Genomic DNA, 26,102 nt, shown 5'->3' on the forward strand with positions numbered 1-26,102 from the left:
AACTGTAGAAATATCTGTAATTGAGAAACTACATGAAAACCAAAGAAACAATGAGGCATATTTATATTAACACCTACTGGGCGTTGCTTAAAAGCATCGGTTCTCTACATCACAGCAGTTGCCCGGAGGAAAGGTAAAGGGTAGTTTCTTCTGACTCCTGGGAAACCAAGGTTGAGCGCTCTTAGGCTTTTGACCACCGCTGGGCGTAGCAACCCAGGATTAAGCGCAAACTGGAAGATATCCAGCACAGGAAGAAAAAGAGAAAAGTGGGTCTCCACCTGTTTTAATATATTGTGAGGCTCCAAGGGAGTGCATTTAGGGGAGCGTAATCTGTGAAGTTTTAGCCACTCCCACTCCTCCTCCATCTCCAATGCCCTAGTATTTCAGCTCCTCCGATCCTTCCTGTTCTCCCTGGGAAGCTTCCTCGTCTCCCTGGCAACCCGAGCCACTACCAATTGCAACTAAGGATTGGTGGTCACGCGGCCTCTGCCCTTCTCCAACGGAGGCAAGATGGCGGCCCCGGCAAGCCGCAGCTGCAAATTTTGAATTACTGTACGTGTAGTTACCTAGTCTCTGACTATGGCGTCTCCGGCTTTCTGTGATTCACGTCCAGGCCCAGATGAGCTCCCTCGAGACCCCTCTTCACGAAAGGATGAGGACTGTGATTCTGAAGAATGGGTCAGCGACTCGGGTTCATCCTCCTCAGACAGTGGCGATTATGAGTAAGGTTCTCGAAGAGGGACAATTAAACCCATCCTTTCAACTCGGAGAGGGTACACGTGTCTGGGGTGACTGAACTTGTATAATAAGTGGGGTTTATTTGCTCCCGTTTCAGTTGTGTGATATTGTGAGCAGAAATGAAGTTGCCATTCTATACTACTGCAGGTCTTTTATGATTTTCAAATGACTATGGTCGCCCCTTCCTGGTGGTGGATTCTATACTAAATGAAGATTTATTTCTTAGATTGCGCATAAAACTCTCTTCCTATCGCAGTGCCTGCTTGCTCTCCGGTGTTATTGTCTTTGTGACTTTAACTTAATTAGTATTTAGACTGGAGGCACACCCTGCACGTTTTATAAGGCGATTTTTTAAATTATCAAGATTTCTTTTTCCGTTATGCAAATAAATAGATAAATAAAAGAAAGAAAATCCACCCAGTCTCGCCATGGAGAACAACCTCTCAGCATTTGGGGATATTTCAGCCATATTTTCCTGTACATCCCCGTGGGTTTTTTGTTTGCTTGTTTTCTATTTTATATCATAATGTAATTTTAAAAATACAGAATATCTAAGTATTACTTTCCACTTTCTTATACTTAGTAATACCATGAAAAAATTTTGATTCACAGGACCCAATGCTATTTCAGTTTTGAAGGAAATGAAATCTATCCCTTACTAGTATGGATTAATAATTTTGGGGGGAAACACAGTAGTGATAGCTTGAAATGAATGACCAACAGTGAAAAAGTTTAGTTGCCAAAACAACCACCAACCCCATATTAGACTGTCATTAACTGTCAGTTGTAGGAAGACCTTTTATGTGTATTTAGGAGAAACAGTTACTTGGCAGTTATTTTCACCTATATGTGTGTAAAACATTTTTGTCTTCTTTAAAAGTGTGAGGGAAAAACTGTCACTAATGGCTGTTTAACATATTTTAGAGTCTTAATAAGGACAGATTCTGTTCTTAGAAGTCTTGAACAAATTTAACAATATCAAATATTTTGTGTAATCTGCTGCTCCTGTAGTCATTAAAAAATTAAGTAGAAAATGCATGGTTATCAAGTGAAGCTACTGGAAGGAAGTTTGGATTACACAGAAACTTATTGGAGCTGTAGACAGTGTGAGACTCAAACTCTTTTCTTCCACATCTTAGATACACACTTTTAGCCCAGAGAAAACCTGTAATTTGCCCATGGCCACACAGCTTGAATGTTGTCAGTTGGAACTCAGGAAGTCTGATTTGTAATGGGGGCACCCTGATTTTGGTGGGATGAAGATAAATGAGCTAATCCTTGGCTAGGTAGTTCCCAAGAAACAGAATATAAGATACTATCAAGAGGGGTATTTACATTTTTTTTCCCCCTAACTGTGAGTTATTTTCTTAGGATAAATTCACAAGAGGGAAGGAAATCACTAGGATCAAGAGTTCGTGAACATCTTTATGGCTCGTAATATTTATTGCTCCATTACTTTAAAAAAGATTGTCATTTACAGGGTTAGCTGAAATTCTTTTATGTTTCCATTATCTGAAGTGATTCTTGGTTTACTGCTTTTCACATAATGAATACCTTATTATTTAGGGTTTTGTGTAGTGTCTACCATATAGCAGCTTAAAATTTGCCTGTGAATTCTGGATGTTTTCATCAGGAAGTCTTTATCATGGCCACAATTCCTAAAATTTGTGTGCTGTATTTGTGAGTTACCTCTCATAAACATTCATCTTGGATCCTTTCTGCCCTGCCCTTTTCACCTCTGCACTCTTCCTCTGCTCCACTAGAGAATTAATTCTCATAGCCTTTCTGTAGTCTTCTACAGCTCCATGTCCCACTTTCTAGATTCTTCATTAGACTCTAAGCTCCTAAAGGGTAAGCAGCTGTCCAGATTTTTGTTTTGTTTTCTTCTTGCTTGTTTGTTTTGATCCGTTTCATTTTCTTTAACTTCAGACCTAGCATGGTCTCTGGCATTTATATGTCATAAATGTTGATTGAACTAAACTGAACCTATGCTTAGAAAAAATAACCACATACCTACCTCCATGAGGAGTAATCTTATCTGATAGGATTTCTCATAGAAATCTGAGAAAAGATGTCTCCATTCATTTATTGATTCATCCATAAAATTTTACTGAGCTCCACTGTATATCAAGTACTGTTGGAGGTGCTGGGATGTAGAACAGAGGAGGTCCTCCCTCAAGGAGTTTGTGATCTATGATACTAAGGCAAAAGCTTAGAGTTAGGAATGAGCTGGGTAAATTCGAAGAATGGGGAAAGTGTAGTAGAACTGAATCACAGTGGGAAATATTTGAGTTTTATCACACAGGGAGGGGGAGCTGAGGTCTTTAGATGTGGGAACAATGTGATTGTATTTGGTTTTTAGGAATCTGACTTGGGCAAAAGTTGATGGGCTAGAGTCTTAAAAGACTGATGGCATGGAGACCAGTTAGGAGGCTCTCACTTAGGAAAAGACCCAAACTAGGCAGTTGACCAGGGTAAGTTTCTGGTGCTATTGTGTAGCAAGCATAATTGCTTTAGTGGCCCATTTGTCAGGAAAGTACATAATATAGAAGCCATATTCAATATGAATAAAAATAGAATAAAAAGTTTAGTTTAAAAAAAAAAACTAAAACTGAATCAAAATTATAGTTTTATTTGATCAAATTATTAATGCTTTTCCTTTAGGACTGCTCTGCCTTTGGTCTTATCCCCTTCAAGACTCTCTCTTTCTTTCCCTTAATTTCTAACAAATTGCTTTTATCTCTTTACTTGCTGTCTGTTATTATGAGTACCCATTTTTGGTTGAATCAGTTACTCACCTCTTAAAGACTGTGATCAGTCCCCTGTTCCCCCACCTCCAGCCCCAGGAAGTTTATATTACTGGAAAACTTACTGATAAATGTAGCAAATAAACAGTTGACTGAGTTAGTCTACTTAGTAGATGACATGACAAGTTCATCCATTAACACTGGAGGCAGACAGACTAGCTTCAAAGCCAGCTTTGTGCCTTAGAGAAAGTTACTAAGTCTCTTTGAATTTCCATTTCCATTTTAATATTATGGGGATAATAAGTCTAGCCTTTCAGGTTTATGATGATTATAAAATAAAATAAAATAATGAAATTTAACACATTGCATACCATTTAATAGGTGTTTTGTGTGTATGTGTGTATGTGTGTTTTTTTTAACCTTTCTAGAATGTAAGTGCCAGTACTATTTGGACTAGCCACATGTTTTTGTTTTTATATGTGTTACGTTTCAGGTGATTGAGCTCGTTGATATTTAGATTCTCAGATATTGTGATGGCTAAATCATTCACTAAACATTTAATGTCAGGTGAATAGGGGCAGGGTATACCACATATTTTTATTGACTTTCGTTCACATTCATTAGAAGTGGATGATCACTTCCCACAAAATGAGCAACCTGAGGACCTTTTGATAGGAAAACTTTTTACCTCAAAGTATATTGTGATTCAGAATACATAGACATGTATGTATATTTTATTTTTTAACAAAATAATTAAGCTTTCTATATCAGCCATTCACTGATTTACTTCAAATGTTCCAGTGTCTTTATCCTCCTAATAGTAAAGATACAGTTAATACCTATTGTAAAACATTTTGCTGGTCTGTATTTAGAGTTTTACCAGGATTCAGGTTTTATGTCTGTCCCTTCTTCATAGTAGTATTAGAGGGTCAATTTACTGACCTGACCAGGCAGGTTTATATCTTGTTCCATCTGTAAGGCAGCACTGTAAGAGACAACCTTTCCAGCTAGGACAGGATCACTTTTTGATCAAAGGCATATGGATGCAAACTTAATCTTTGTTGTCAAAGCAGAGAGATGTGACTTGCCTATTCTTTTTCATCCCCTATTTGAAGCCTGTTAAGGAAGTTATACCATATACTGATCCATATAAAGTATTCTCAACTTTCAATGTTCTAATTAATTATCTGCATGTTCTTTTGGAAGTTATTGTTGCTGCATGCTTTGTAACTGAATACCATTTTCAGCTGCATGTGACTATTAATAAAGGATTAATATGTTAATCATTTTTAAGATAAAAATAAATTTAGGGTATATTCTACTGAATTCCTTTTTTTTTAATTTTTTAACTTTTTTGTTTTGAATACTTTCAAGCTTACAGGACAGTTACAAAACCCCACACAGAAAACTACAACATATCACTGCCCCTCCAGATACCCAGATCCACCAATTTTGACATTTTTAACATTTTGCTGGGCTTATTAGTCTGGTGGGACCTTTTGATTAGGTTGTTTCCATGGAGATGTGACCCACTCAACTGTAGGTGAGACCTTTTGGTTAGATTATTTCCATGGAGGTGTGGACTCACCCATTCAGGGTGAGTCTTAATTAGATCACTGGAGTCCTTTAAGAAAGCTCATGGAGAGAAAGAGCTCAGAGAAGCTGAGAGAGACATTTTGGAGAGAAGCTAGAATACATAATCCAGAGTTTGCCCAGAAGAAGCTAAGAGCCAACACAGACCCAGATGCTTGGAGATGCTGGGAGATTCAGACAGAAAGATGTTTCGAGATGCTAAGCTAAGAGATGAAGCCCAGAGTTTGCCCCGAAGAAGATACAAGAGGATCCCTAGACAGTTAGGGAGAAACACCCTTGGAGAACAAGCAAAGATGCACAGGAACTGAGGGAGAGAAGGTAAGAGAGACAGAAACCCAGACATTTTGGAGAAGGCCATTTTGAAATCAGAACCTGGGTGCAAAGGACCAGTAGTTGCCAGCCACATGCCTTCCCAGCTGATGGAGGTGTTTGGGACGCCATCAGCCTTTCTTTAGTGAAGGTATCCTCTTGTTGATGCCTTAGTTTGGACACTTTTATGGCCTTAAAACTGTAAATTTGTAACCTAATGAATCCCCTTTATAAAAGCCAATCCATTTCTGGTATTTTGCATAACAGCAGCTTTAGCAAACAGAATGCCAACTAACTTCAATGAGATACACAGACTATGTTCTTTTACCTCTCTGTCTCCCCACCTTTATGTAGTTCTTTCTCAAATGGCATGTTTATACATTATAAGTCCAAAACCACTGATTTATCCTTACATTTAATGCTTTTATATTTTAGATTCTGTAGGAAGTAAAAAGTGGAGTTACAAAATAAAAATACAATAGTACTGGTATTTATATTCATACATTTTGTTATCTTTACCAAGATCCTTATTATTTCATGCATCTTCCGATTATCCTTTCAACCTGCAGAACTCTCTGTAGCATCTCTTGTAGGGCTAGTCTATTACTGACGAGCGCCCTCAACTTTTGTTTATTTGGCAATGTCTCAATCTCTCCCTCATTTTGAAAAGCAGTTTTGCTTGATATAGAATTCTTGGTTGGTAGTATTTTGCTTTTGGTGTTTTAAATATGTCTTCCCTCCATGGTTTCTGACAAGAAATTGGCACTTAATCTTCTTGAGGCTCCCTTGTTTGTGATACATTGCTGCTCTCTTGTGACTTTTTCAGAATTCTCTCTTTATCTTTGGCATTCAGCAGTTTGATTATAATATGTTGCGGTGTGGATCTACTTGGGCTTATCCTGTTTGTAGTTCATTTGAGCATCTTGAATTTCTATATTCATGTCTTTTGTTGTAATTGGGAAGTTTTCAGCCATTATTTCTTTGAATATTCTCTCTGCTCCTTTCTCTCTTGCTTCTCATTCTGAGATTTCCACAATACATAAATTGGTACACTTGGTGGTATCCCATAGGTGTCTCCAGCTCTCTTCGCATTTCTTCATTGTTTCTTCTTTTTGCTTCTCAGACTGCATGATTTCAATTGTCTTATTTTCAAGTCTACTGATTCTTTCTTCTGCCAGCTCCAATCTCCTATTGAACCCCTCTAGAGAATTTTAAATTTCTGTTATGGTCTTTAGCTCTGTTTGATTCCTTTTCATAATCTCCATCTCTCTGTTGATAGTCTTTGTGTATCTGTCATTTTCCTGATTTCCTTTCGTTCTTTGTCTATGTTTTCTTTTAGCTCTTTGAGCATATTTAGGGCTATTTTTTACAAGTCTTTCTGTGTTATGTCCTAGGTCTGGTCCTCCTCATTGATGGTTTCTAATTCTTTGCTTTTCTCCTTTGCCTGGGCCATTGCTCCCTAATTTATTTGTATAATTTTTAATCTTTTGCTGTAAGGTGGACATTTTGATTTTAACATGTTACCACTGGAATTTGGATTCTGAGGCGTCAGTTCTTAAAGCTTATATCCAGCTGGTGTTATGACAATGCTTTCCTGGAATCCAGGATCTAAAAAAAGTAAAGAAGAAGGACAAAAGAAAACAGCTTTTCCAATCTTTTCTGATTGACCCCTGGGAATGCTCTCCTTCAGGGCTAGTCCATACAGTGAGTTTAGAGAATAGCTCCAGGCCAAAACATAGGGGCTCCCTGATCCTTCCTGTGCATGTGTCTTGTTTTGGACATGTGCATGTAGCCCTAGAAATTCTCCAGTTTATACTGATACAAATGTATCCTTTTCCCTAGGAAACAATTTCCTCATGGTTCTGGGCACTAAATTGTATATCCTACAGCTAGCAATCCCTTCCCCAGGCAGCACAACTTGACTGTTCTCCCACAGTGTTCTATGTGAGCTGTCTTCTACATAAAAGGCAAGTTCTGGGACAGTGAGTCCATCAGGCCAGTCCAGAAAGATTGGGTCAGACATATGTGCTTTCAGTATATATACACCCTTGAGAACCAGGACCAGGGATTCAAACTGGGAGCACCAGCCAGCTCCATGCCAAGCCAGTGAAAGGTGGGAGGGGCCAACAAGGCACCACGAGATCCTTCTGCTTTTAAGTAGCCTTTTTTTTTTTTTCTTTTTTTAATTCAGTGCTCACCCTGTTACCATAGTTCATTAACTGTTTTATGGAGCTTTCAGGAAGATGTTTCTACCATCTTGCTGATTGTTCAGACCTTCTGTGAGGGAACAGAACCCTGAAGCTTCTCACTCTGCCATCTTGACTGGGATGGGGCTTCCCTTTCTCTCTCTCTCTCTCTCTGTCTTTCTCAATAGATACTATTTCTTCTAGTAGAACTAGCTAGGAAGTACAGTCCTTAGAATTCTGTCAAAACTTCTCAACACACTAATCAGTTTTGGTCTTGATTTTTATCTAACTAGGAATTAATCTTCTGTTATAGGAATAAGGAACCTCTGGGACTACTGAACTATAGGAGCCTTGAATGTAGGGTCTACTTTTGCTCTGTGTACCACCAGCACTAGTCTGGACCTGGCATATAGAGGTCATTGGAAACATCTTCATTTAATTCCAGGGTTTGGCAAAGTACAGAAGTACAAACGCTGTACTTATTAGCTTTATCTAATAAAGGTATAACTTTCTCCACAGTTTTGTTTTGGTGGGACAAGAGAAAGGGAACTGACATTATTTCATACTTACTGTGCCAGACAGAATACATATATCATTATATTTACTGTTGATAATAACCTTATAGGATGGCTATAATCTGTTTTCTAGAAGAGGAAAACTAAAGCTTAGAAAGGTTAAAATTGCAATAAATCATAATTTGAACCCAGGACTTTGTGACTTCTTAGTCCATTTACTTTGACTATACATGTTGCCTCCCTTTATAGTTCTTTTCTGTGCATTTCTCTGTCTTTATTTCTATCTCTCTTAGTCCCCTTCTTTAATGTCTTCCTCTTTTTTTAAAATGTCTTTCTCTTCTGAAATGAAGTATTTTTTAAAATCTAGAGGTTTGAGAAAATGGATTTCAGATAGTGTGGTGGAAATGTGAATTGATACAGCCTTTTGGGTAAAGACCAGTACACACACACACACACACACACACACGCAGGGATGATTAGTGTAAGATTGACTTCTAGAGGTAAGAAATGAACACAAAATTTATCAATAGGTGGACGGTAGAATGTGCTACACCTCTGATATGAACTATTATGCAACCATTAAAAAGAACTGACCTGGAGGGATTTTGAACCTGTACTGTTAAGTGAGAAATGGTAACAGTGAGTATGTGTGTGTGTTTGTGTGCACGTGTAATACCACTTTTGCAAAACAACTAGAAAGTAATTCTGTATGTCTTTTTATATGATTATAAGAACATAGATTTTTTTTTGACTGTTGCACTTTTTTTATTTTCATTTTATTGAGATATATTCACATACCATGCAGTTGTATAAAACAAATCGTACATTCGATTGTTCACAGTAACATTACATAGTTGTGCATTCATCACCAAAATCAATCCCTGACACCTTTATTACCACACACACAAAAATAACAAGAATAATAATTAAAGTGAAAAAGAGCAATTAAAGTAAAAAAGAACACTGGGTGCCTTTGTTTGTTTTTTAACTTCCCCCATTTTTCTACTCATCCATCCATAAACTAGACAAAGGGTACTGTGGTCCTTATGGCTTTCCCAATCACATAAGCTACATTTTTATACAATCGTCTTCAAGATTCATGGGTTCTGGGTTGTAGTTTGATAGTTTCAGGTATCTACCACCAGCTACCCCAATTCATTAGAACCTAAAAACAGTTGTCTATATTGTGCGTAAGAGTACCCACCAGAGTGACCTCTCGGCTCCTTTTTGGAATCTCTCTGCCACTGAAGCTTATTTCATTTCCTTTCATTTCCCCCTTTTGGTCAAGAAGATTTCTCCATCCCACGATGCCAGGTCTACATTCCTCCACAGGAGTCATATTCCACGTTGCCAGGGAGATTAACCCCCTGGGTGTCTGACCCCATGTAGTGGGGAGGGCAGTGATTTCACCTGCCAAGTTGGCTTAGCTAGAGAGAGAGGGCCACATCGTAGCAACAAAGAGGCATTTGGGAGGAGGCTCTTAGGCACAGTTATAGGGAGGCCTAGCCTCTCCTTTGCAGCAACAGTCTTCCCAAGGGCAAGTCCTATGGTAGAGGGCTCAGCCCTTCAAATCACCAGTCCCCTGTGTCTGTGAGCACATCAGCAACCACTGAGGTGGGGCAGGCCAATACTCCTGCGTTCTCCACCAGCTCCTCAAGGGGGCTCTGCGTATTTTTTTCCTTGTTTTTTTTTGTTTGTTTGTTTTTTGTTTGTTTTTATTAACTTGTTTTTTAAATCAACTGTATAAATGATAAAAAAAAATTTTTAATTTAAAAAAACATACAATAAAAGAACATTTCAAAGAGACCATAACAAGGGAGTAAGAAAAAGACACCTAACCTAAGATAACTACTTTACTTCCAACATGTTCCTACTCCACCCCAAGAAAGTAACCTAATATAGCAACACTTCTGTGAACTTGTTCCTACTATACCCATCAGAAATTAACAGACCATAGTCGTTCTTGGGCATTCCCAGAATGTTAAATTTACCCACGATAGCTTATCTGTTCTTATTCAATTATCGTTCCCCCTTCCTTAATTGCTCTCTATTGCTAGTTCCCCTACCTTCTACATTATAAACTATTTGTTTTACATTTTTCAAAGTTCCCATTAGTGGTAGCATATAATATTTCTCGCTTTGTGTCTGGCTTATTTCACTCAGCATTATGTTTTCAAGGTTCATCCATGTTGTCATATGTTTTATGACATCATTCCTTCTTAATGCCAGTTAGTATTCCATCCTGTGTATATACCACATTTTATTTATCCACCCACCTGTTGAAGGACATTTGGGTTGTCTCCATTTCTTGGCAATTGTGAATAATGCTGCTATGAACATTGGCATGCAGATCTGTTTGTGTCACTGCTTTCACATCTTCCAGGTATATACCGAAAAGTGCAATCACTGGATTGAAGGGTAACTCTATATCTAGTTTTCTAAGGAACTGCCAGACTGATTTCCAGAGTGGCTGAACCATTATACAGTCCCACCAACAGTGAATAAGAGTTCCAATTTCTCCACATCCCCTCCAGCATTTGTAGTTTCCTGTTTGTTTAACGGCAGCCATTCTAATTGGTGTGAGATGGTATCTCATTGTGGTCTTAATTTACATCTCTCTAATAGCTAGTGAAGCTGAACATTTTTTCATGTGTTTCTTGGCCATTTGTATTTCCTCTTCGGAGAACTGTCTTTTCATATCTTTTGCCCATTTTATAATTGGGCTGTCTGTACTATTGTCATTGAGTTGTAGGATTTCTTTATATATGTAAGATATCAGTCTTTTGTCAGATACATGGTTTCCAAAAATTTTTTCCCATTGAGTTGGCTGTGTCTTCACCTTTTTGACAAATTCCTTTGAGGTACAGAAACGTCTAAGCTTGAGGAGTTCCCATTTATCTACTTTTTCTTTTGTTGCTTGTGCTTTGGGTGTGAAGTCTAGGAAGTGGCCACCTAATACAAAGTCTTGAAGATGTTTCCCTACACTATCTTCTAGGAGTTTTATGGTACTTTCTTTTATATTGAGATCTTTCGTCCATTTTGAGTTAATTTTTGTATAGGGTGTGAGGTAGGGGTCCTCTTTCATTCTTTTGGGTATGGATATCCAACTCTCCCAGCCCCATTTGTTGAAAAGACCATTATGACTCAGTTCAGTGACTTTGGGGGCCTTATCAAAGATCAGTCGGCCATAGATCTGGGGATCTATCTGAATTCTCAATTCAATTCCATTGATCAATATGTCTATCTTTGTGCCAGTACCATGCTGAAGAACATAGATTTTAACATTGTTTATTTCCATGAGAGGTCAGCAGGAAAAATGACATGAATGGCATTATGTTGCCATTTATGTAAAATGAGTCTGTGTGCATATGCATTAAAAGATGCATGAAATTTCTAGCACCAGCTAGAAATCTAGTCAACATTAACTCCTGTCTCATCCTCTCACCTAATCAGGTCAAGTTCTTGTGATTTTCAAGCGCTACTCCAGTGTTTTTCCTACTTGCCATCTCTTTTACCATTGCTTTAGTTTATCAGCCTCCTAACTGGTCCTCCTGCCTTAAGTCTAGTCCACCACAAATCCATCTTCCATTCACTTGCCACTGCTCTCTAGGGCTATCTGACATGTAAACCCTCTACCTAAAATTCTTAATTGTTGCCCCATTGTCTACAGAAGAAAATCCAAACCCCTTGTCATTGTCCAAAAGACTTTGCAAAATCAGGATTTGACTACTGTTCTTGTCATTGCCCACTTCCGACGTTGATCTGGAAGCCTCAGACTGTAGCTTGCCAGGTGGTTCATGGAGTCTATCCCTCAAGGCCTTCTCTTATGCTATTGCTTCTGCTTGGAATTATCTTCTCTTCCCCTTCATCTTCCTCCAGCTCCCCACCCCCACTGCAGCCATTTATCCTTTTAAAACTCTGTTCTGGAATCTCCTAACAAGTGAGCTTTCCCTGACCTTACTCTCATTCCCAGGCTAAGTTAGGTAGCCCTCAGATATGCCTCTTTCTTTTTGTTTTTCTTTTTCTACATTTTTAAATTATAAAATATAATATATATACAGAAAAAGTGATAACTTTCAAAGTATGATTTAACAAGTAGTTATAGAGCAAATTTCAAAGAATGTTATGGGTTACTGTTCACAATTTCAATTATTTCCTTATTGTGAAGTATCACATATACAGAAATTTGATAACTTCCTAAGTATAGTTTAACAAGTAGCTATAGATACATGCCTCTTTCTTGCACTAACCATGTGTATTGTCATGAATTCTTTCTCAGTGTCTCTTCTTCACTAGACAAGGGCAGGAACTGATGTTTTCATCATTGTAATTCTGGCACTTACCACTGTGCATTGCACTGTTTATTTGCCTCAAAATTGAATGCCGCCATCTTTGTCTCTCCCCCCATCTCCCACCCCTGGCATAGATCTTTGAATCCTAACCAAAAAGTGGTTTCACTTTCAATAGAGATTAAGATGATCTGTCTTCATGTTTAGCAGTGTGGGGAAAAATGTTTCTTTGGGGTCACATTTCTCTGATACAAATAATATACCCATATTTCAAGGATAAGAGAGATAAAGCAGATAAATTTCGTTCAGTGTTTAAGTTGCTGTAGATCTGGATAAGTAATTAATGTATAATCTCGACAGTTTTTATTATGAAATTTACATTGTGCCATTTTAAATTATGGCACATTATCACCTAAATTTTTATAGAAGCACACAGATATTTAGACTATCTTTAGAGTACAACTATAGTTAATAAATAGTTACTTATGTGAGTACAGATGGGTGTGGTTGAAACAACTGATTTATGATTAATAACCTATGGTAAATGGTGCTGAGTGCCTAAAATGATACTGAAACCAAGGACTAACAAGTGCAAAAGAAATATTAGTTTTGATATTTTGGGCTAGTTGTGCTTTTTTAAAAAAAATAAAGTAAAATAAACACACAACAACAACAAAATCATTCATATGTAGTTGAAATTCTATGTTGATTACTGCCACAGACCAGGGCAGTAATTAGGTTCAGGGTTGAGTAATAGAATAGTGCAATTTTTGAACTAATTTCATGGTATTTAAAAAAGACATTGCCTTTAAGCCAAAAGAACCAAAGTTGCTAATAAATACTGAAGAAAACAGTCATGCTTTCTATCTGATTGAAAGATTAGAACACAAATTATACCCTTTCACACCGGGATATTACAGCTCATGTTTCTGAAAAGACTCTCTGTAGATGTTAGTTTTTCCACTGTAACCACTTTTTCTTTAGAAAATAACAGTTTGAAAGGTAAACTGTTCAAAACATTGAACAGAGTATAGTTTTTTTATTATATTTGTTACCATAAGATGCATATTTTTGTTTAATGCTGTTTCAAACTATTTAAGATTTTTCACTGGTTTCTTGGTAAAAAATTATTTTCAGTCACATGGGGAACTCTGTAATTTTTGGTTTGCTTTACAATTATTCATAAAATAGAGACTTACTAAAATTATAGGCTGTAGAAGTGATCTGGATAGCTACAATTATAAACTGGTTGTTTTCAGGAAAGATTTTGATTCATGGTGAAGTGAAGGTTTCTTATTTGAAAATGTATTTATTGTATAAACAACGATTATTAGTGCTGGTAGGCTTTAGCTTTTATTTTAGCATGACAGCCTTGCTGAATAATTTCTATGCAAATGGGATGTTTTTCATATACAGTCTTAAATGGCTTACTTCTGTGGCTATAATTGCATAATGAACTGCTAACTTAAATTATCATCCAGTGAAATTGTCTAAAATGAGCAATAATACACAGTGACTGATAAAAAAACAACAACAACTTTAGATTCTAGAAAGGAGCCATCTCTTTTTTTATTTGTTTCTTTTCTGTCATTATGCCTTTGCGATTCCCTCTTCCCTAGCCCCCCATCCTTCAAGACTCTGAGAAAAACCTCCTTCAGAAAATTGCACTTATGCTCACAGTAAAATAGAAGTAATGAGCCCTTGAAATAATCAAGAACTTTCATCCCTCCCAAATTCATGTCCCCCTTCCAGGAAGACACAACTTCTTTTTCTTATCTTGGACTGCCCTTCAGATTATCTTTTCTCTCTTTCGTAGTGACCTTGAGCCTGAATGGTTGGACAGTGTCCAGAAAAATGGAGATCTCTTTTATTTAGAATTGAGTGAGAGTGAAGAAGAAAGCCTCCTTCCTGAGACACCAACGGTGAACCATGTCAGGTTCAGTGAAAATGAGATTATTATTGAAGACGATGATTACAAAGAAAGGAAAAAATATGAACCCAAACTCAAGCGGTTTACCAAAATTTTGAAAAGTAAAAGACTCTTACCCAAGCGCTATAATAAAAAAAACTGCAATGACAATGGGCCTGTATCCATTCTGAAGCATCAGTCCAATCAGAAAACTGGAATCATTGTTCAGCAGAGATACAAAGACGTAAATGTTTATGTAAACCCCAAAAAGCTGACTGTCACCAAAGCCAAAGAGCAGCTCAAGCTTCTGGAAGTACTGGTTGGGATTATCCATCAGACTAAGTGGAGCTGGAGAAGAACTGGAAAACAGGGAGACGGAGAGAGGCTTGTGGTCCATGGCCTGCTGCCAGGGGGATCTGCCCTGAAGAGTGGTCAGGTATTGATTGGTAAGTGTTGCTGGTCAACATCAGTCCTTGTGTGTGAAGATAAAGGACTAATAATGGTGCCTTGTGAGGGATGTGATATAAACAGAATTATATTCAGAGCCCCAACAGGTTAAGGACTAATTGACAATATTTGGAACCATAGTGAAATTCAGGGTGATGTACTGCAAGACAATTATTCTTAAAATAGGCTCTTAATGCATTGAATACGTGTGTGTGTGTCATTCAGGCCAGGAAATACCTTAACTAATTGTCTTTTCAAGTTTTGAATTAATAATTTTTTTTCTTGGTTATATTTTCTGACAAGAAAAAGAAAATATGTTGATTGTACAGTGATAATTTAGGTTTAGATAGCCTGTATCCAATAACATGGTACAAAAATATGTAATTTATGAATTAAAAATACTTTTAAATTATATGTATGCATTTGAGTACTCTAAGTTCTTGGAGTGGTTTTAAATTGTTTCATTTGGCATATTTAGCAACAGTAGTGTTAACATACAAATTTCCTTTTATGGTTGCTTGTCATAAAATATCCCACAATTGTGAGGGAAAAAAAAATCCACAAGTTACTCTAAATATTTATTAAGATGAACATTTTGTTTTGTTGATAAATTTTAGGCTGTCAGACATAATGTTAGAGTTAGTACCAACCTTATTATTCAATTAAAGATAAATTAGTCAAATGTGAGGATATATTATTAATGAAACTGCAGAGTTTTTAACAGTTCTAAAAGCTGACAGTCTTCTAAGTTGCAGTCAGCTTATGAGATTTAGATAGAGGAACTTTTAAAGATACTTTAGAAACATTTAAAAATATGTCTTATTTTAAGTCTGAGTTTCATTTGTTCATTGATTCAACAGATCACTTTTTTGAGTGTCTGGTAACTGCCAGGAATACAAAATTTAATGGAAGAGATGGGTCACAAATAGGCAGACAGTTTCACATAGTGTGACCCTTGCCAGATGAGGATTTACAAGGAAAGTCTTATGCGTCTATGGTCAAGTGTGTTGTTCCGTAGTGGTCACAACAAGATCTCCACATTCTCTTCCTATGATTTAACGCTGACACTCCTCCCGTGGAGAGGTGCGGTCTGTGTTCCCTGCCTTTGAATCTGGGCCAGCCTCTGACTGCAGCAGAAGTGGTCCTGTGTGGCTTAGGATGATGCAGCATCTGCCTGGTTCTCTCAGGGACACTCATTCTTGGAACCTGGTCCCCATGCATGAGGAAGCCTAGGCCACATGGAGAAGCCAGGGGCACTGTTCTGGCTGAGGCCCCAGCTGCCTTGCAGTACCAGCCACCAGACATGAGAATGAAAAAGCCTTCGAGATGACTCTAGCCCCAGCCACCATTTGCATCCTTGGTGCATAGCAAAATGCTTGGCTCACAATAAGCCCTCAGAAAACATTTATTTCATGAATGAATGAATGAACTATGTAATAAGAATATGTACAGAGAAAACAATTCAAAGTAAATAGAATTACAGCAAAATGCTAGTAGTGTTTGGTGATTGTTTTCTCTATTTTTTCAATTTTAAAAATTTTATGAGTGTTTTATATTTTTAAAATGGTATAGTTTAGAAAGAAGAATGGACTATTTTAATTTTATAAGAAGCTTAGCTAATCCTATATAGTGCTTTTATGATGGAAATTTCTTAAATGTTTCATAGTTACACTTCACACTGTGGTCTGTGGTAGAACTGTGAAATAACCCCATAGGCAGGGGGACCATGAAAACTTGACCCTGTGGTAATGCATTTTCCTGGAGTGAATTTTGCCATTGTGTAGCAGGACACTGATCCTCCTTTGACTAAAGTGCAGGCTAGTACAATAAGACTGGTGACTCTTCTACTTCTTTCATCTCAAGAAACAGAACTCTATTCTATTCTGTTTTTTCTTTGCGGGGATCTTGGGGATTTTGCGCCCTTTTTGGTGTCATTTTTGCAATTCTTGCTGCCAAAGGCTTGCATGTTTATTTTTTTTTTTTCTACTTGTGAGTTTTTCTTTAAAGTTTTGACAGTCAGCTGATAGCCAGAGCCAATATCCAGATCAGAGGAAATGGAATTCCTTCTTTTCACCTACACTCTGTAAGGTGTGGCCCATCTCTGAGGAAGCGTGAGCAAGACAAATATCTAAGAGAATAAGAAGTAGAAATAACACTTCCTTTATAGAATTGGGGGAAATGTTCCACTAAATATTTTTAAATATCAGGTATACTACATATATATTGTTTTAAAATTTATTTTCATCCTTCATGATGATATATGTCTTCCACTTTAAGAGATGTGTTAGACTTGATACTTTCAGCTGATGCTCTCTATAACACTCAAGTATAGAACTGAATTGCTTGAGGTTTGGGGGAAAAAGGTCATTTGGGACCTTATTCCATGGAATTTTAGTTTAGAGGAACAACTTTAAAATGGTTTTACTATTTAAGGTGTTTTCCTTGAAAGGCCATGAGGATAGTATAAATTCACAAACAGAACCCATGGTTAGAATGGTCCAGAACTTGTTTTACATTGATACTCCTATATTGTATTCATTGGTCCATTTCTTTCTGTTTTTTCTTTTTCTTTAATCACTGCAATATAAATAATTTGATATAGTACTCTTTTTTAACTTCTTCTTTGACAGGAAGTTGGGAGATATGTTGCTTTTTTTTTTTTTCCCCAAATTGAACTGAATTTGGAAGTTTATTTTACTCTGTAAATTCTTATAAGCTAAGTGCTGCAATAATTGACTATCATAATGACTTGTTACCTCTACTTGGAGAACTCTTAGCTCAATTGCATCTCTCAAGCATTTAAGCCTAGTACAGGCCTCTGTGAAGCTTCACAGGATGTCCTAAGAAACTCTTTCTGCTTACTATGCCCTTAGTCTCTTCCCATATGAAATAGTACTGAGGAAAGCAAAGATGTTCTTTGCAAATCTATGTTTTAAAGGTTATGGCATGTTTAGACTATATCTGGTATCTTGTGATAAAAAAAAAATTGGAGGTGGGAAGGGTAAAAGGGAAGAAGGAAGGAAGAATCCATGTGGTTCTTAATAGCAGAGTACAGACTGCGATAAACTAACCCCTGATGTATTATAACTATGGTGGTTGTCAGAGGTTCAAGTTACTGGTGTGATCACTATCCCATGTCACATGAACCTGTTGTCTTATTTTGCTTTGTTTTTATGCAGGCACATAGAGTATCATAATATCTAGTGAAGTGTCTGAGTTGCATTCTTTGAAGGAAGAACATGAGAATATAAGATAATCTATCCCTGTGACATGGCTTTAAATATCATCTGTATTCTCATGACTCCTAAATTTATGTCTCCCAGCCTGACTTCTCTGAACTTCAGATTCATGTGTCCAACTGCTTCCTCCACATTTCCACTTGGATGTCTAATAGATATCTCAAACTCAGCCTGTCCATAACTGAACTCCTGAGCTTCTCCTTCAAACCAGATTCTCTTTCAGTTTTCCCTATCTCACTTCCTGCAATGGCATCCTTCACTTCCTAGGGCAAAAAATCTTGGAATCGTCTTCTTATACTTGCCATTCCAAATTCTGGAATGCTCTTTCCCCAAATTACATGGCATGCATTTTCACTCCATTTAGTTCTTGATTCAAATGTCCCCTATTTGATAGGGAAGATTTCCCTAACCACTCTATCTAAAATTTAAACCCAACTACCATTCAACTTTCTTTCCCTCTTCTGTGCTTTATTTTTTTTTGTCCTGGCACTTACCACTATCTAATTTTCTGTATTTTTGTCAAAAACTGTCAGTAGTCTGGGAATTTACCCTAGTGGCAAAGCTAACTTACCACAGTTTTATGGGTGCTGGCAGAAGGCATGAGATTCCTAGATCAGAAGTGAAAGGCTTTATTACAGCAATAGCAGTAGCTAGAGTATTAGCATTTGTACTTGTTCCCCAACCCCAGTTCCCACAACGTGATGAGAAGAGGGCTAGATAATGCCTACACACATAGTGAGTTGCATTAAAGAAGAACCTTGAGCTTAGGGAACATGGATCTTTAATAGAGTAGTTATTGATAATTAGATAATGAGCAAGACATTATCTTATTATATTGTATAGTAAGCAGACTTGACCTTTGCTGCAGAGGGAGACACTATTCTGTCATCCAAGGGTATTCATTCTTCAAACATCCTTGAAAAGATAATCTGAGACAAACAGTGTGTCAGTTTGCAAAATATGCAGAAACATGAGAGACTCAGAGAATTGTCTCCCAACATTATTTTATGTATATACATGTTTATTATCTGTCTCCCCCAAAGAATATTAAGCTCTGTGAGGGTAGAGATCTTTGTCTGTTTTGTTTGATTCTGTATCATAGGTTGTATTTAGTTTTGCTGCAGTGTTGGGCTGCATCATAGTTTAGGAATGGAGTGGTGTTATTCAATTAGCCACTAATGAGCTATATAACCTTGGACAAGTCTCTGAATGTTTGTACTACATTTTCCATTGTACTTTTAAGGAGTCAAAATAGATGCTTTTTAATGTTTCAATTCTAGATCTCTTTAGTTTTTGGATCTTCACATGACTGTCTTTTATTATTGCTCTGTGTTTAGGTGATGTCCTCGTTGCCGTAAATGATGTTGATGTGACCTCTGAGAACATAGAGAGAGTTCTGTCTTGCATTCCTGGACCTATGCAGGTGTGGACACTCTTTTTTGATGAATTACATAAAATAATTATATCTTGCATTTTAATTTTTTTAAGATTCTGAGAATTATTATGTATAATGGATGAGTTATACTTTTATACTTGGATATTTTTAAAAAATTAGCTCTTGCTAATATTTTTCCCTTTTGGGTATTATTCTAAAAATAGAAATATGTACAAATAAAACTCATCCTAAATTAAGCAAGGAACAGCAATAATAAAAACATATATAATGACCAGCTTGCCATTATAATCACCCTACATGTTGATGAAAATTCAGTTCCATTTTTAACAGTGATAGAAGTTTCTATTCCCTGACTTACTAAAATAACTATTGCTATAAAATTCTTGTTTAAGTGTGGTTTTGTCTATTTTAAGAAGTAATTATGGAAAGGATTTTGGGAAGATGGTGGAGTAGGAAGTTCCAGGAATCAGTCCCTCTACCAAAACAGCTATTAAACTGGAAGTAACTGTCTCTATCAATTATTTTGGGACTCTGAGGTCTAGTAGAGCACTGTGCAGCATCCAGGGAAGAGCTGGATGAAGAAGCTAATAAACTGCGGTAAATATTAGTGAAAGCGTTCTGTGCAGGAGCATCCATCTGCCAACCCCCAACCGCATGGCAGGCAGCAATGGGGTCCACAGCCCAGGTTCCTTGTACAGTTTGCTTGTGTCAGGGTGGGCTGTAAGGACCTAAGCCTCCAAAATCTAGGTGTATGTGGTCTGATTGCTGATCACAGCTTTTGATCAGCTACTTCAGATCGCTGGTCAGCCAGCTCTTAAGGTGGCCATTGCTCCAACCCTCCTCAGGCAAAAGTAACAGGGGAGTCTTAAAGAGACAGTACTTATTTTATTTTTTTTTCCTTTTTCTTTCCATTGCCCATTTGGGAGCAAAAACAGTTTGGAAAAGTAACAAATTGATGGCTGTAGCCCTCAAAAACAACAATAACAACAAACCTAGCAATCCCAGAGGAGTGTGAGAACTCGATTTCCAGAGTTATAACAAGATAGTACTCAGTATGTCTAGTTCTCAGTAAAGTATTACAAAACACACACAAAAAAAACGAGAAAGTATAACCCATTCATGAGAATAAAGGAATTTGCAAAAATCAGCCCTGAGGAAGTACATACATTGGAACTATTAATCAAAGACTTTAAAACAACTGTCTTAAATATGATCAGTGAGGTAAAGGAATCTATACACAATGAAACAAAATCAGGAAAATGGTTTTTTGAACAAAATAAGGAGCTAAAAATTATTTTTAAAAGAACTAAACAAATTTTGGAGCTGCAAAGTACAGTAATTGAAAAACTTGCTAGATGGATTCAAGAGCAGATTTGGACAAGAAAAAAGATCAGCAAACTTGCAGACAAGACAATTGAAATTATTCAGTGTGAGGAGCAGGGGGGGAAAATAATGAAGAGAAATGAACAGAGCCCAAGGGATAACGTCAAGTGTACGAATATGCACATCATTGGAGTCCCAGAAGGACAAGAAAGAGAAAAAGGAGGAGAAAACAGTTATTCAAAGAAATAATGGCCAAAAACTTTCCAAATCTGATGGAAGACATGAATATACACATCCAGGAAGCTCAATGATCTTGAAGCAAGATAGACTAAGACACATTATATACACATTATAAAAATGTTTTCAAAATCCAGAGACAGGATTTTGAATGCAGCAAGAGAGAAACTACTTATCACATGCAAGGGATTCCCCAATAAGATTAACAGTGTATTTCTCACCAGAAATGTTAGAAATCAGAAGGCAGTGGGATGACATATTTAAAGTCCTTAAGGAAAAAAACTGTCAAGCAAGAATTCTGTATCCGTCGAAATTATCCTTCAAAAGTGAAGGTGAAATTAAGACATTTACAGATGAGGAAAAGCTGAAAGGGTTCATTACCAGAACACCTACACCACAAGAAATGCTAAAGGGAGTCCTTCAGGCTGAAATAACAGGACACTATACAGTAATTCAGAGCCATCAGAAGAAATAAAGAACACCAGTAAAGGTAGCTATGTAGATGTTTTAGTTTGCTAAAGCTGCTGAAATGCAATATACCAGAAATGGATTGGCTTTTATAAAGGGGATTTGTTAGGTTACAAATTTACAGTTCTGAGGCCATCGAACTATGGCAAATAAGGCATCAACAAGAGGATGCCTTCACTGAAGAAAGGCCTTTGGTGTCCAGAACACGTCTGTCAGCTGGGAAGGCACATGGCTGGTGTCTGCTGGTCCTTTGCTCCCAGGTTGCATTGCTTGCAGCTTCTGATTCTAGGGGCTTTCTCTAAAATGTCTCTGGGCTTCTGTTTCAGCTCCTGTGGGTTCTTGTTTGCTTCTCCCGGGGGCAAAAATTCTGGATTACATATCTTGGCTTCTCTGCAAAATGTCTCTCTCACCTTCTCTCTTAGCTTCTCTTCTTGTTCCTCCCAGGGCATTTCTCTCTAAGCATCTGGGCTTGTGTTGGCTCTGAGCTCTCTTAAGGATTCCAATAAACTAATCAAGACCCACCCTGAATGGGAGGGGTCACATCTCCATGGAAACAACCTAATCAAAAGATCCCACCCATGATAAGTCCGCACCCACAAGATTGAACCAAAAGAGCATGGTTTTTCTGGAGTATATAACAGTTTCAAACCATCACAGTAAGTAAATATAAATCTTGTAGTATTGTACTTTTGATTTGAATCTGCTTTTCCCCCTGATATGACATAACAGGCAAATGTGTAAAAAATATATATAATATCTATGGTAATGGAATACAGTATTTAAAGATTTAATCTAACACAATAATAGTATAAGGGACAGAAATACAAAGGAGTGGAGAGTTTGTATGCTGCTGAAACTTGGTTGGTACTAGTTGAACTAGCTTGTTATTAGTTTAAGATATTAATAGTAATTACAAATAGAACCACTAAGAATATAACTAAGATATAGAGAAAAAAGGGAATCAAAATGGTACAATACAAAAAGCAACTAAATCCAAAAGAAAAAGTGACAATAATGGAGTAACTGAAAAACAAACAAACAAAAAACATATAAGATATACAGAAAACAAATAGCTAAATGGCAGAAGTAAATCTTTTTTTCTCCGTTATTATTTTATATGTCAATGGATTAAACACCCCCACTAAAAGGCAGACATTGTCAGTTTGGATAAAAAAGCATGATCCATCTATATGCTGCCTGCAAGAAACTCACTTTAGGTACAAAGACAAAAAGAACTTGAAAGTAAAAGGGTGGAAAAAGATATTTCATACAAACAGTAACCAAAAGAGAGCAGGGGTGGCTATATTATTTTCAGGCAAAATAGACTTTAAGTCAAAAAAGTTTATGAGAAACAAGATATTATATATTGATAAAAGGTTCAATCCAGTAAGAAGGTATGTACAGTGATTGTAAACATGTGAACCTCATAACAAAACCCCAAAATATATGAAGCAAAAATGGACAGAATGAGAAGGAGTAAATAGATAGTTCTACAATAATAGTTGGAGACTTCAATACACCACTTTCAATAATTTATACAACATCTAAATAGAAGATCATTAAGGAAATAGAGGACTTAAACAACATTATTAATTGGTTAGACCTAGTGGACACTCCACCCAACAAGAGCAGAATACATGTTTTTCTCAAATGCACATGGAACATTTTCCAGGATAGATGAATGTGTTAGGCCACAAATCAAATCTTAATACATTTAAAAATATTGAAGTCATACAGAATATGTTCTTAAAGTGCAATGGAATGAACCTAGAAATCAATAACAAAATCTTTTCCAGTTTGCTACTGCTGCCCTTTTGCAAAACACCAAAAATGGATTGGCTTTTGTAAAGGGGGCTTATTTGGTTACAAAGTTACAGTCCTAAGGCCATAAAGCATCCAACGTAAGGCACTGACAAAAGGGTACCTTCACTGGAGAAAGACCATTGGCATCTGGAAAACCTGTTAGCTGGGAAGGCACGTGGCTGGCATCTGCTAGCTCCCAAGTTATGTTTCAAAATGGTGTTCTCCAAAATGTTGCTCTTGGGGTATTTTGTCCTCTCTTAGCTGCAGCTCCTCTTCAGAATGTCACTCTCAGTGGCTCTCTGTCTGGGCCTGTGTCCCTCTTTTTAAATGTCACTCTCAGTGGCTCTCTGTCTGGGCCTGTGTCCCTCTTTTTAAAGTATTCCAGTGATCCAATAAAGACCCACCCTGAATGGGTGGGGCAACACCTCCATGGAAATAATCCAATGGAAGGTCTCACCCACAGTTGATTGAGTCACATCTCCATGGAAACACTGAACCAATAGGTTCCAACCTAATCAACACTAATATATCTGCCCCTGCAAAACTGCATCAAAGATAATGGTGTTTTGGGGGACATAATACATCCAAACTGGCACGTTCCACCCCCTGAACCCCAAAATGACATGATCTTTCCATATACAAAATACATTCATCCCATCACAATATCACAAAAACTTAAATCATTTCAGTAACAATAGTTCAGAACAAGATCCCATCAAAATCAGTCACAGGCATGGTCTGTCCAAAAGCAAAATTCCCCTCTAGCTGTGGACCTGTGAAAACTAGAACAAGTTATCTGCTTCTAATATACAAAGGAGGGACAGTCATAGGATAAACATTCCCATTGCCATAGGGAGAAACTGAAAGAAAAAGAGAATTTAAGGGACCAAAACAATTCCTAAAACCCACAGGGCAAACTCCATTAGATTTCAAAGTCTGAGAGTCATTTATAGAACAATATTGTATCCTTGGGACTTTAGAGAGCAGGAGTCCAACCCTTTCCAAGGGCCTTTGTGGCAGCCCTTTTCTCTCCAAACACTGGGGTGAGTGCTCCAACATATCCACAATGGGGAGACCACCTTCTTTTCGGCCCCACCCTCCTCAAACATCAGGGTGCCACCCACACTCTGCCTCTCCGGGGCAAAGGCTCTCCCCTCTCTGAACAGTGGGGTGGCAGCCAGGCTCTCCCCAGCTCCTGGGGAATGTGCTCCACCCACTCTGGGGCTTGGGGTGGCAGCACTCTTCCTGAGCATCAATGCAGAAGGCCCACCTTCAGCCTCTGGGACATACTCACCCTTTCCATGTACCTGGGTTGCTCTGCTCTTTTTGCCTGAGATTTCTTGACTCCAGACCTCAATTTCCATGATTCTGTCCTTGAAGAAATTTTTCCTTCAGTTTGTTCCTTGTCTGTCCCCTCCAGTTCAGACAGGCAGTGGCTCCTTCTATACAGATGTCGCAGAAATTTCGTAGGCTTGGCATGCAGTTTACAGGGCTCAAAACCTTCAGTCAGTAGAACTTTCCACAAATCCTTTCTGGATAATTCCATTTCCAATCCTGGCGTCTATTAAAATGGCATTGGGTTCCATGTTTGGTTAAATCCTCATGTGGGGCTGTCACCTGTGGGGTCTCACTTTCTGGAAACCCAGAGGTTTCCAGACCATCAATTTCTGATTCCTTTATACCCAAGAGTTTGGTTCTAAGTTTTTCTCTCTTTGCTTGCATTTTACTGTAAGCTGCAAGAAGAAGCAAGGCTATGTCTTCAACTTTTAGTTTTGAAATCTCATCAACTAAGTATCCCAGCTCATCACTCTCACATTCTTCCTTCCATCCAACACCAGGACTCAATTTTGACAAATTCTCTGCCACTTTAAAATAAGGATTGCCTTCCTTCCAGTTTGCAATGACACATTCATCATTTCTGTTTAAGGCCTCATCAGAAGTATCTTTAGAGTCCATATTTCTACCAACAGTCTCTTCAAAGCAGTCTAGGCCTTTTCTATCAAGCTCTTCACAGTTCTTCCAGAATCTCCCCCTAATCCATTTAAAAAGCCATTCCAACATGTTTGGTATTTGCAAACTCAGCAGGACCCCACTTCTTTGGTACCAAGAAAGGAATTCTGTTTCCCTAGAGAACCCTAACCAATACAACTTGATACCAGGAGTGGTTCTTGAGAAACAGAATCTTAAAATGGGCTTTTACAATTAGTTTTCTACTCTGATTAGGTCCAAAGGCACTAATGACTCCATTTCCAATAATCAAGATGGCACTGACAGTCCATGGTGTGAGTTGGTAATGGAGATATGCAAAATATCACCACTGGATTCCCTTAATGATGCTCTTGCATGAAGCAAGGCTCTGGGTGACAGTGTTTTTGACACCTTAACAGAGTTTTGCAGAGTGAAGAGGTGTAATGATGTTGGCTGCTTGCTCTTAGATATGCTGGATAAAGTTATAAGAGAAAGGGACAAGCTAAAGTCTTCAAATTTGAAATTTAAGCACCATTTGACAGAAGTAAAGCTTTCTGTGTGTGCCCTGAAAGAAAATCTTATTTCCTGTGGCCGCAGACTTGAGATTTCTGAAAACCAGGCCCATAGTCTCACTGTGCGAGTAGCAGATTTACAATATAATCTAAAATCTCAACCTCACAGGGTGTCTACTGTTAAAGTAAAGGTAACTTGGGATGGGGACATATGGATTGATAATAATGGCATGAGAATATTGGAACCCTGGATTCTGCTGAGTCTTTGTTAGAGATACCTATAGTGGTCAGTCCTGAGCTAACAGCCCCTACACCTCCAGTCTGCCCTGAGGAAACAGCTTCCCAATCTCCAGTCTGCCCTGAGGAGCCTACCATCCAACCTCCACCTAAAGAGATTAACACTTCAGTGCCTGCTAAACCTGT

At 37.8% G+C, this 26,102-nt stretch overlaps 1 protein-coding gene across 3 annotated transcripts in view; it reads left to right on the forward strand.

Annotated features, from left to right (window-relative positions):
• Positions 1-518: 518 nt before the first annotated feature.
• Positions 519-26,102, forward strand: part of INTU (inturned planar cell polarity protein) — a 93,348-nt gene continuing 67,764 nt past the window's right edge. For 2 of the 3 annotated variants that reach the window (XM_037830621.1, XM_037830622.1), the window contains exons 1-3: positions 519-722; positions 14,194-14,732; positions 19,310-19,395. In XM_037830621.1, the coding sequence (XP_037686549.1) occupies positions 580-722; positions 14,194-14,732; positions 19,310-19,395 (768 nt within the window). In that variant the 5' untranslated portion in view covers positions 519-579. The remainder of the gene's footprint in view (positions 723-14,193; positions 14,733-19,309; positions 19,396-26,102) is intronic. The other variant, XM_037830623.1, reaches the window with a different exon arrangement.

Source organism: Choloepus didactylus, chromosome 3, assembly GCF_015220235.1.
Source record: "Choloepus didactylus isolate mChoDid1 chromosome 3, mChoDid1.pri, whole genome shotgun sequence".
In the NCBI taxonomy this organism is placed as follows: Eukaryota; Metazoa; Chordata; class Mammalia; order Pilosa; family Megalonychidae; genus Choloepus; species Choloepus didactylus.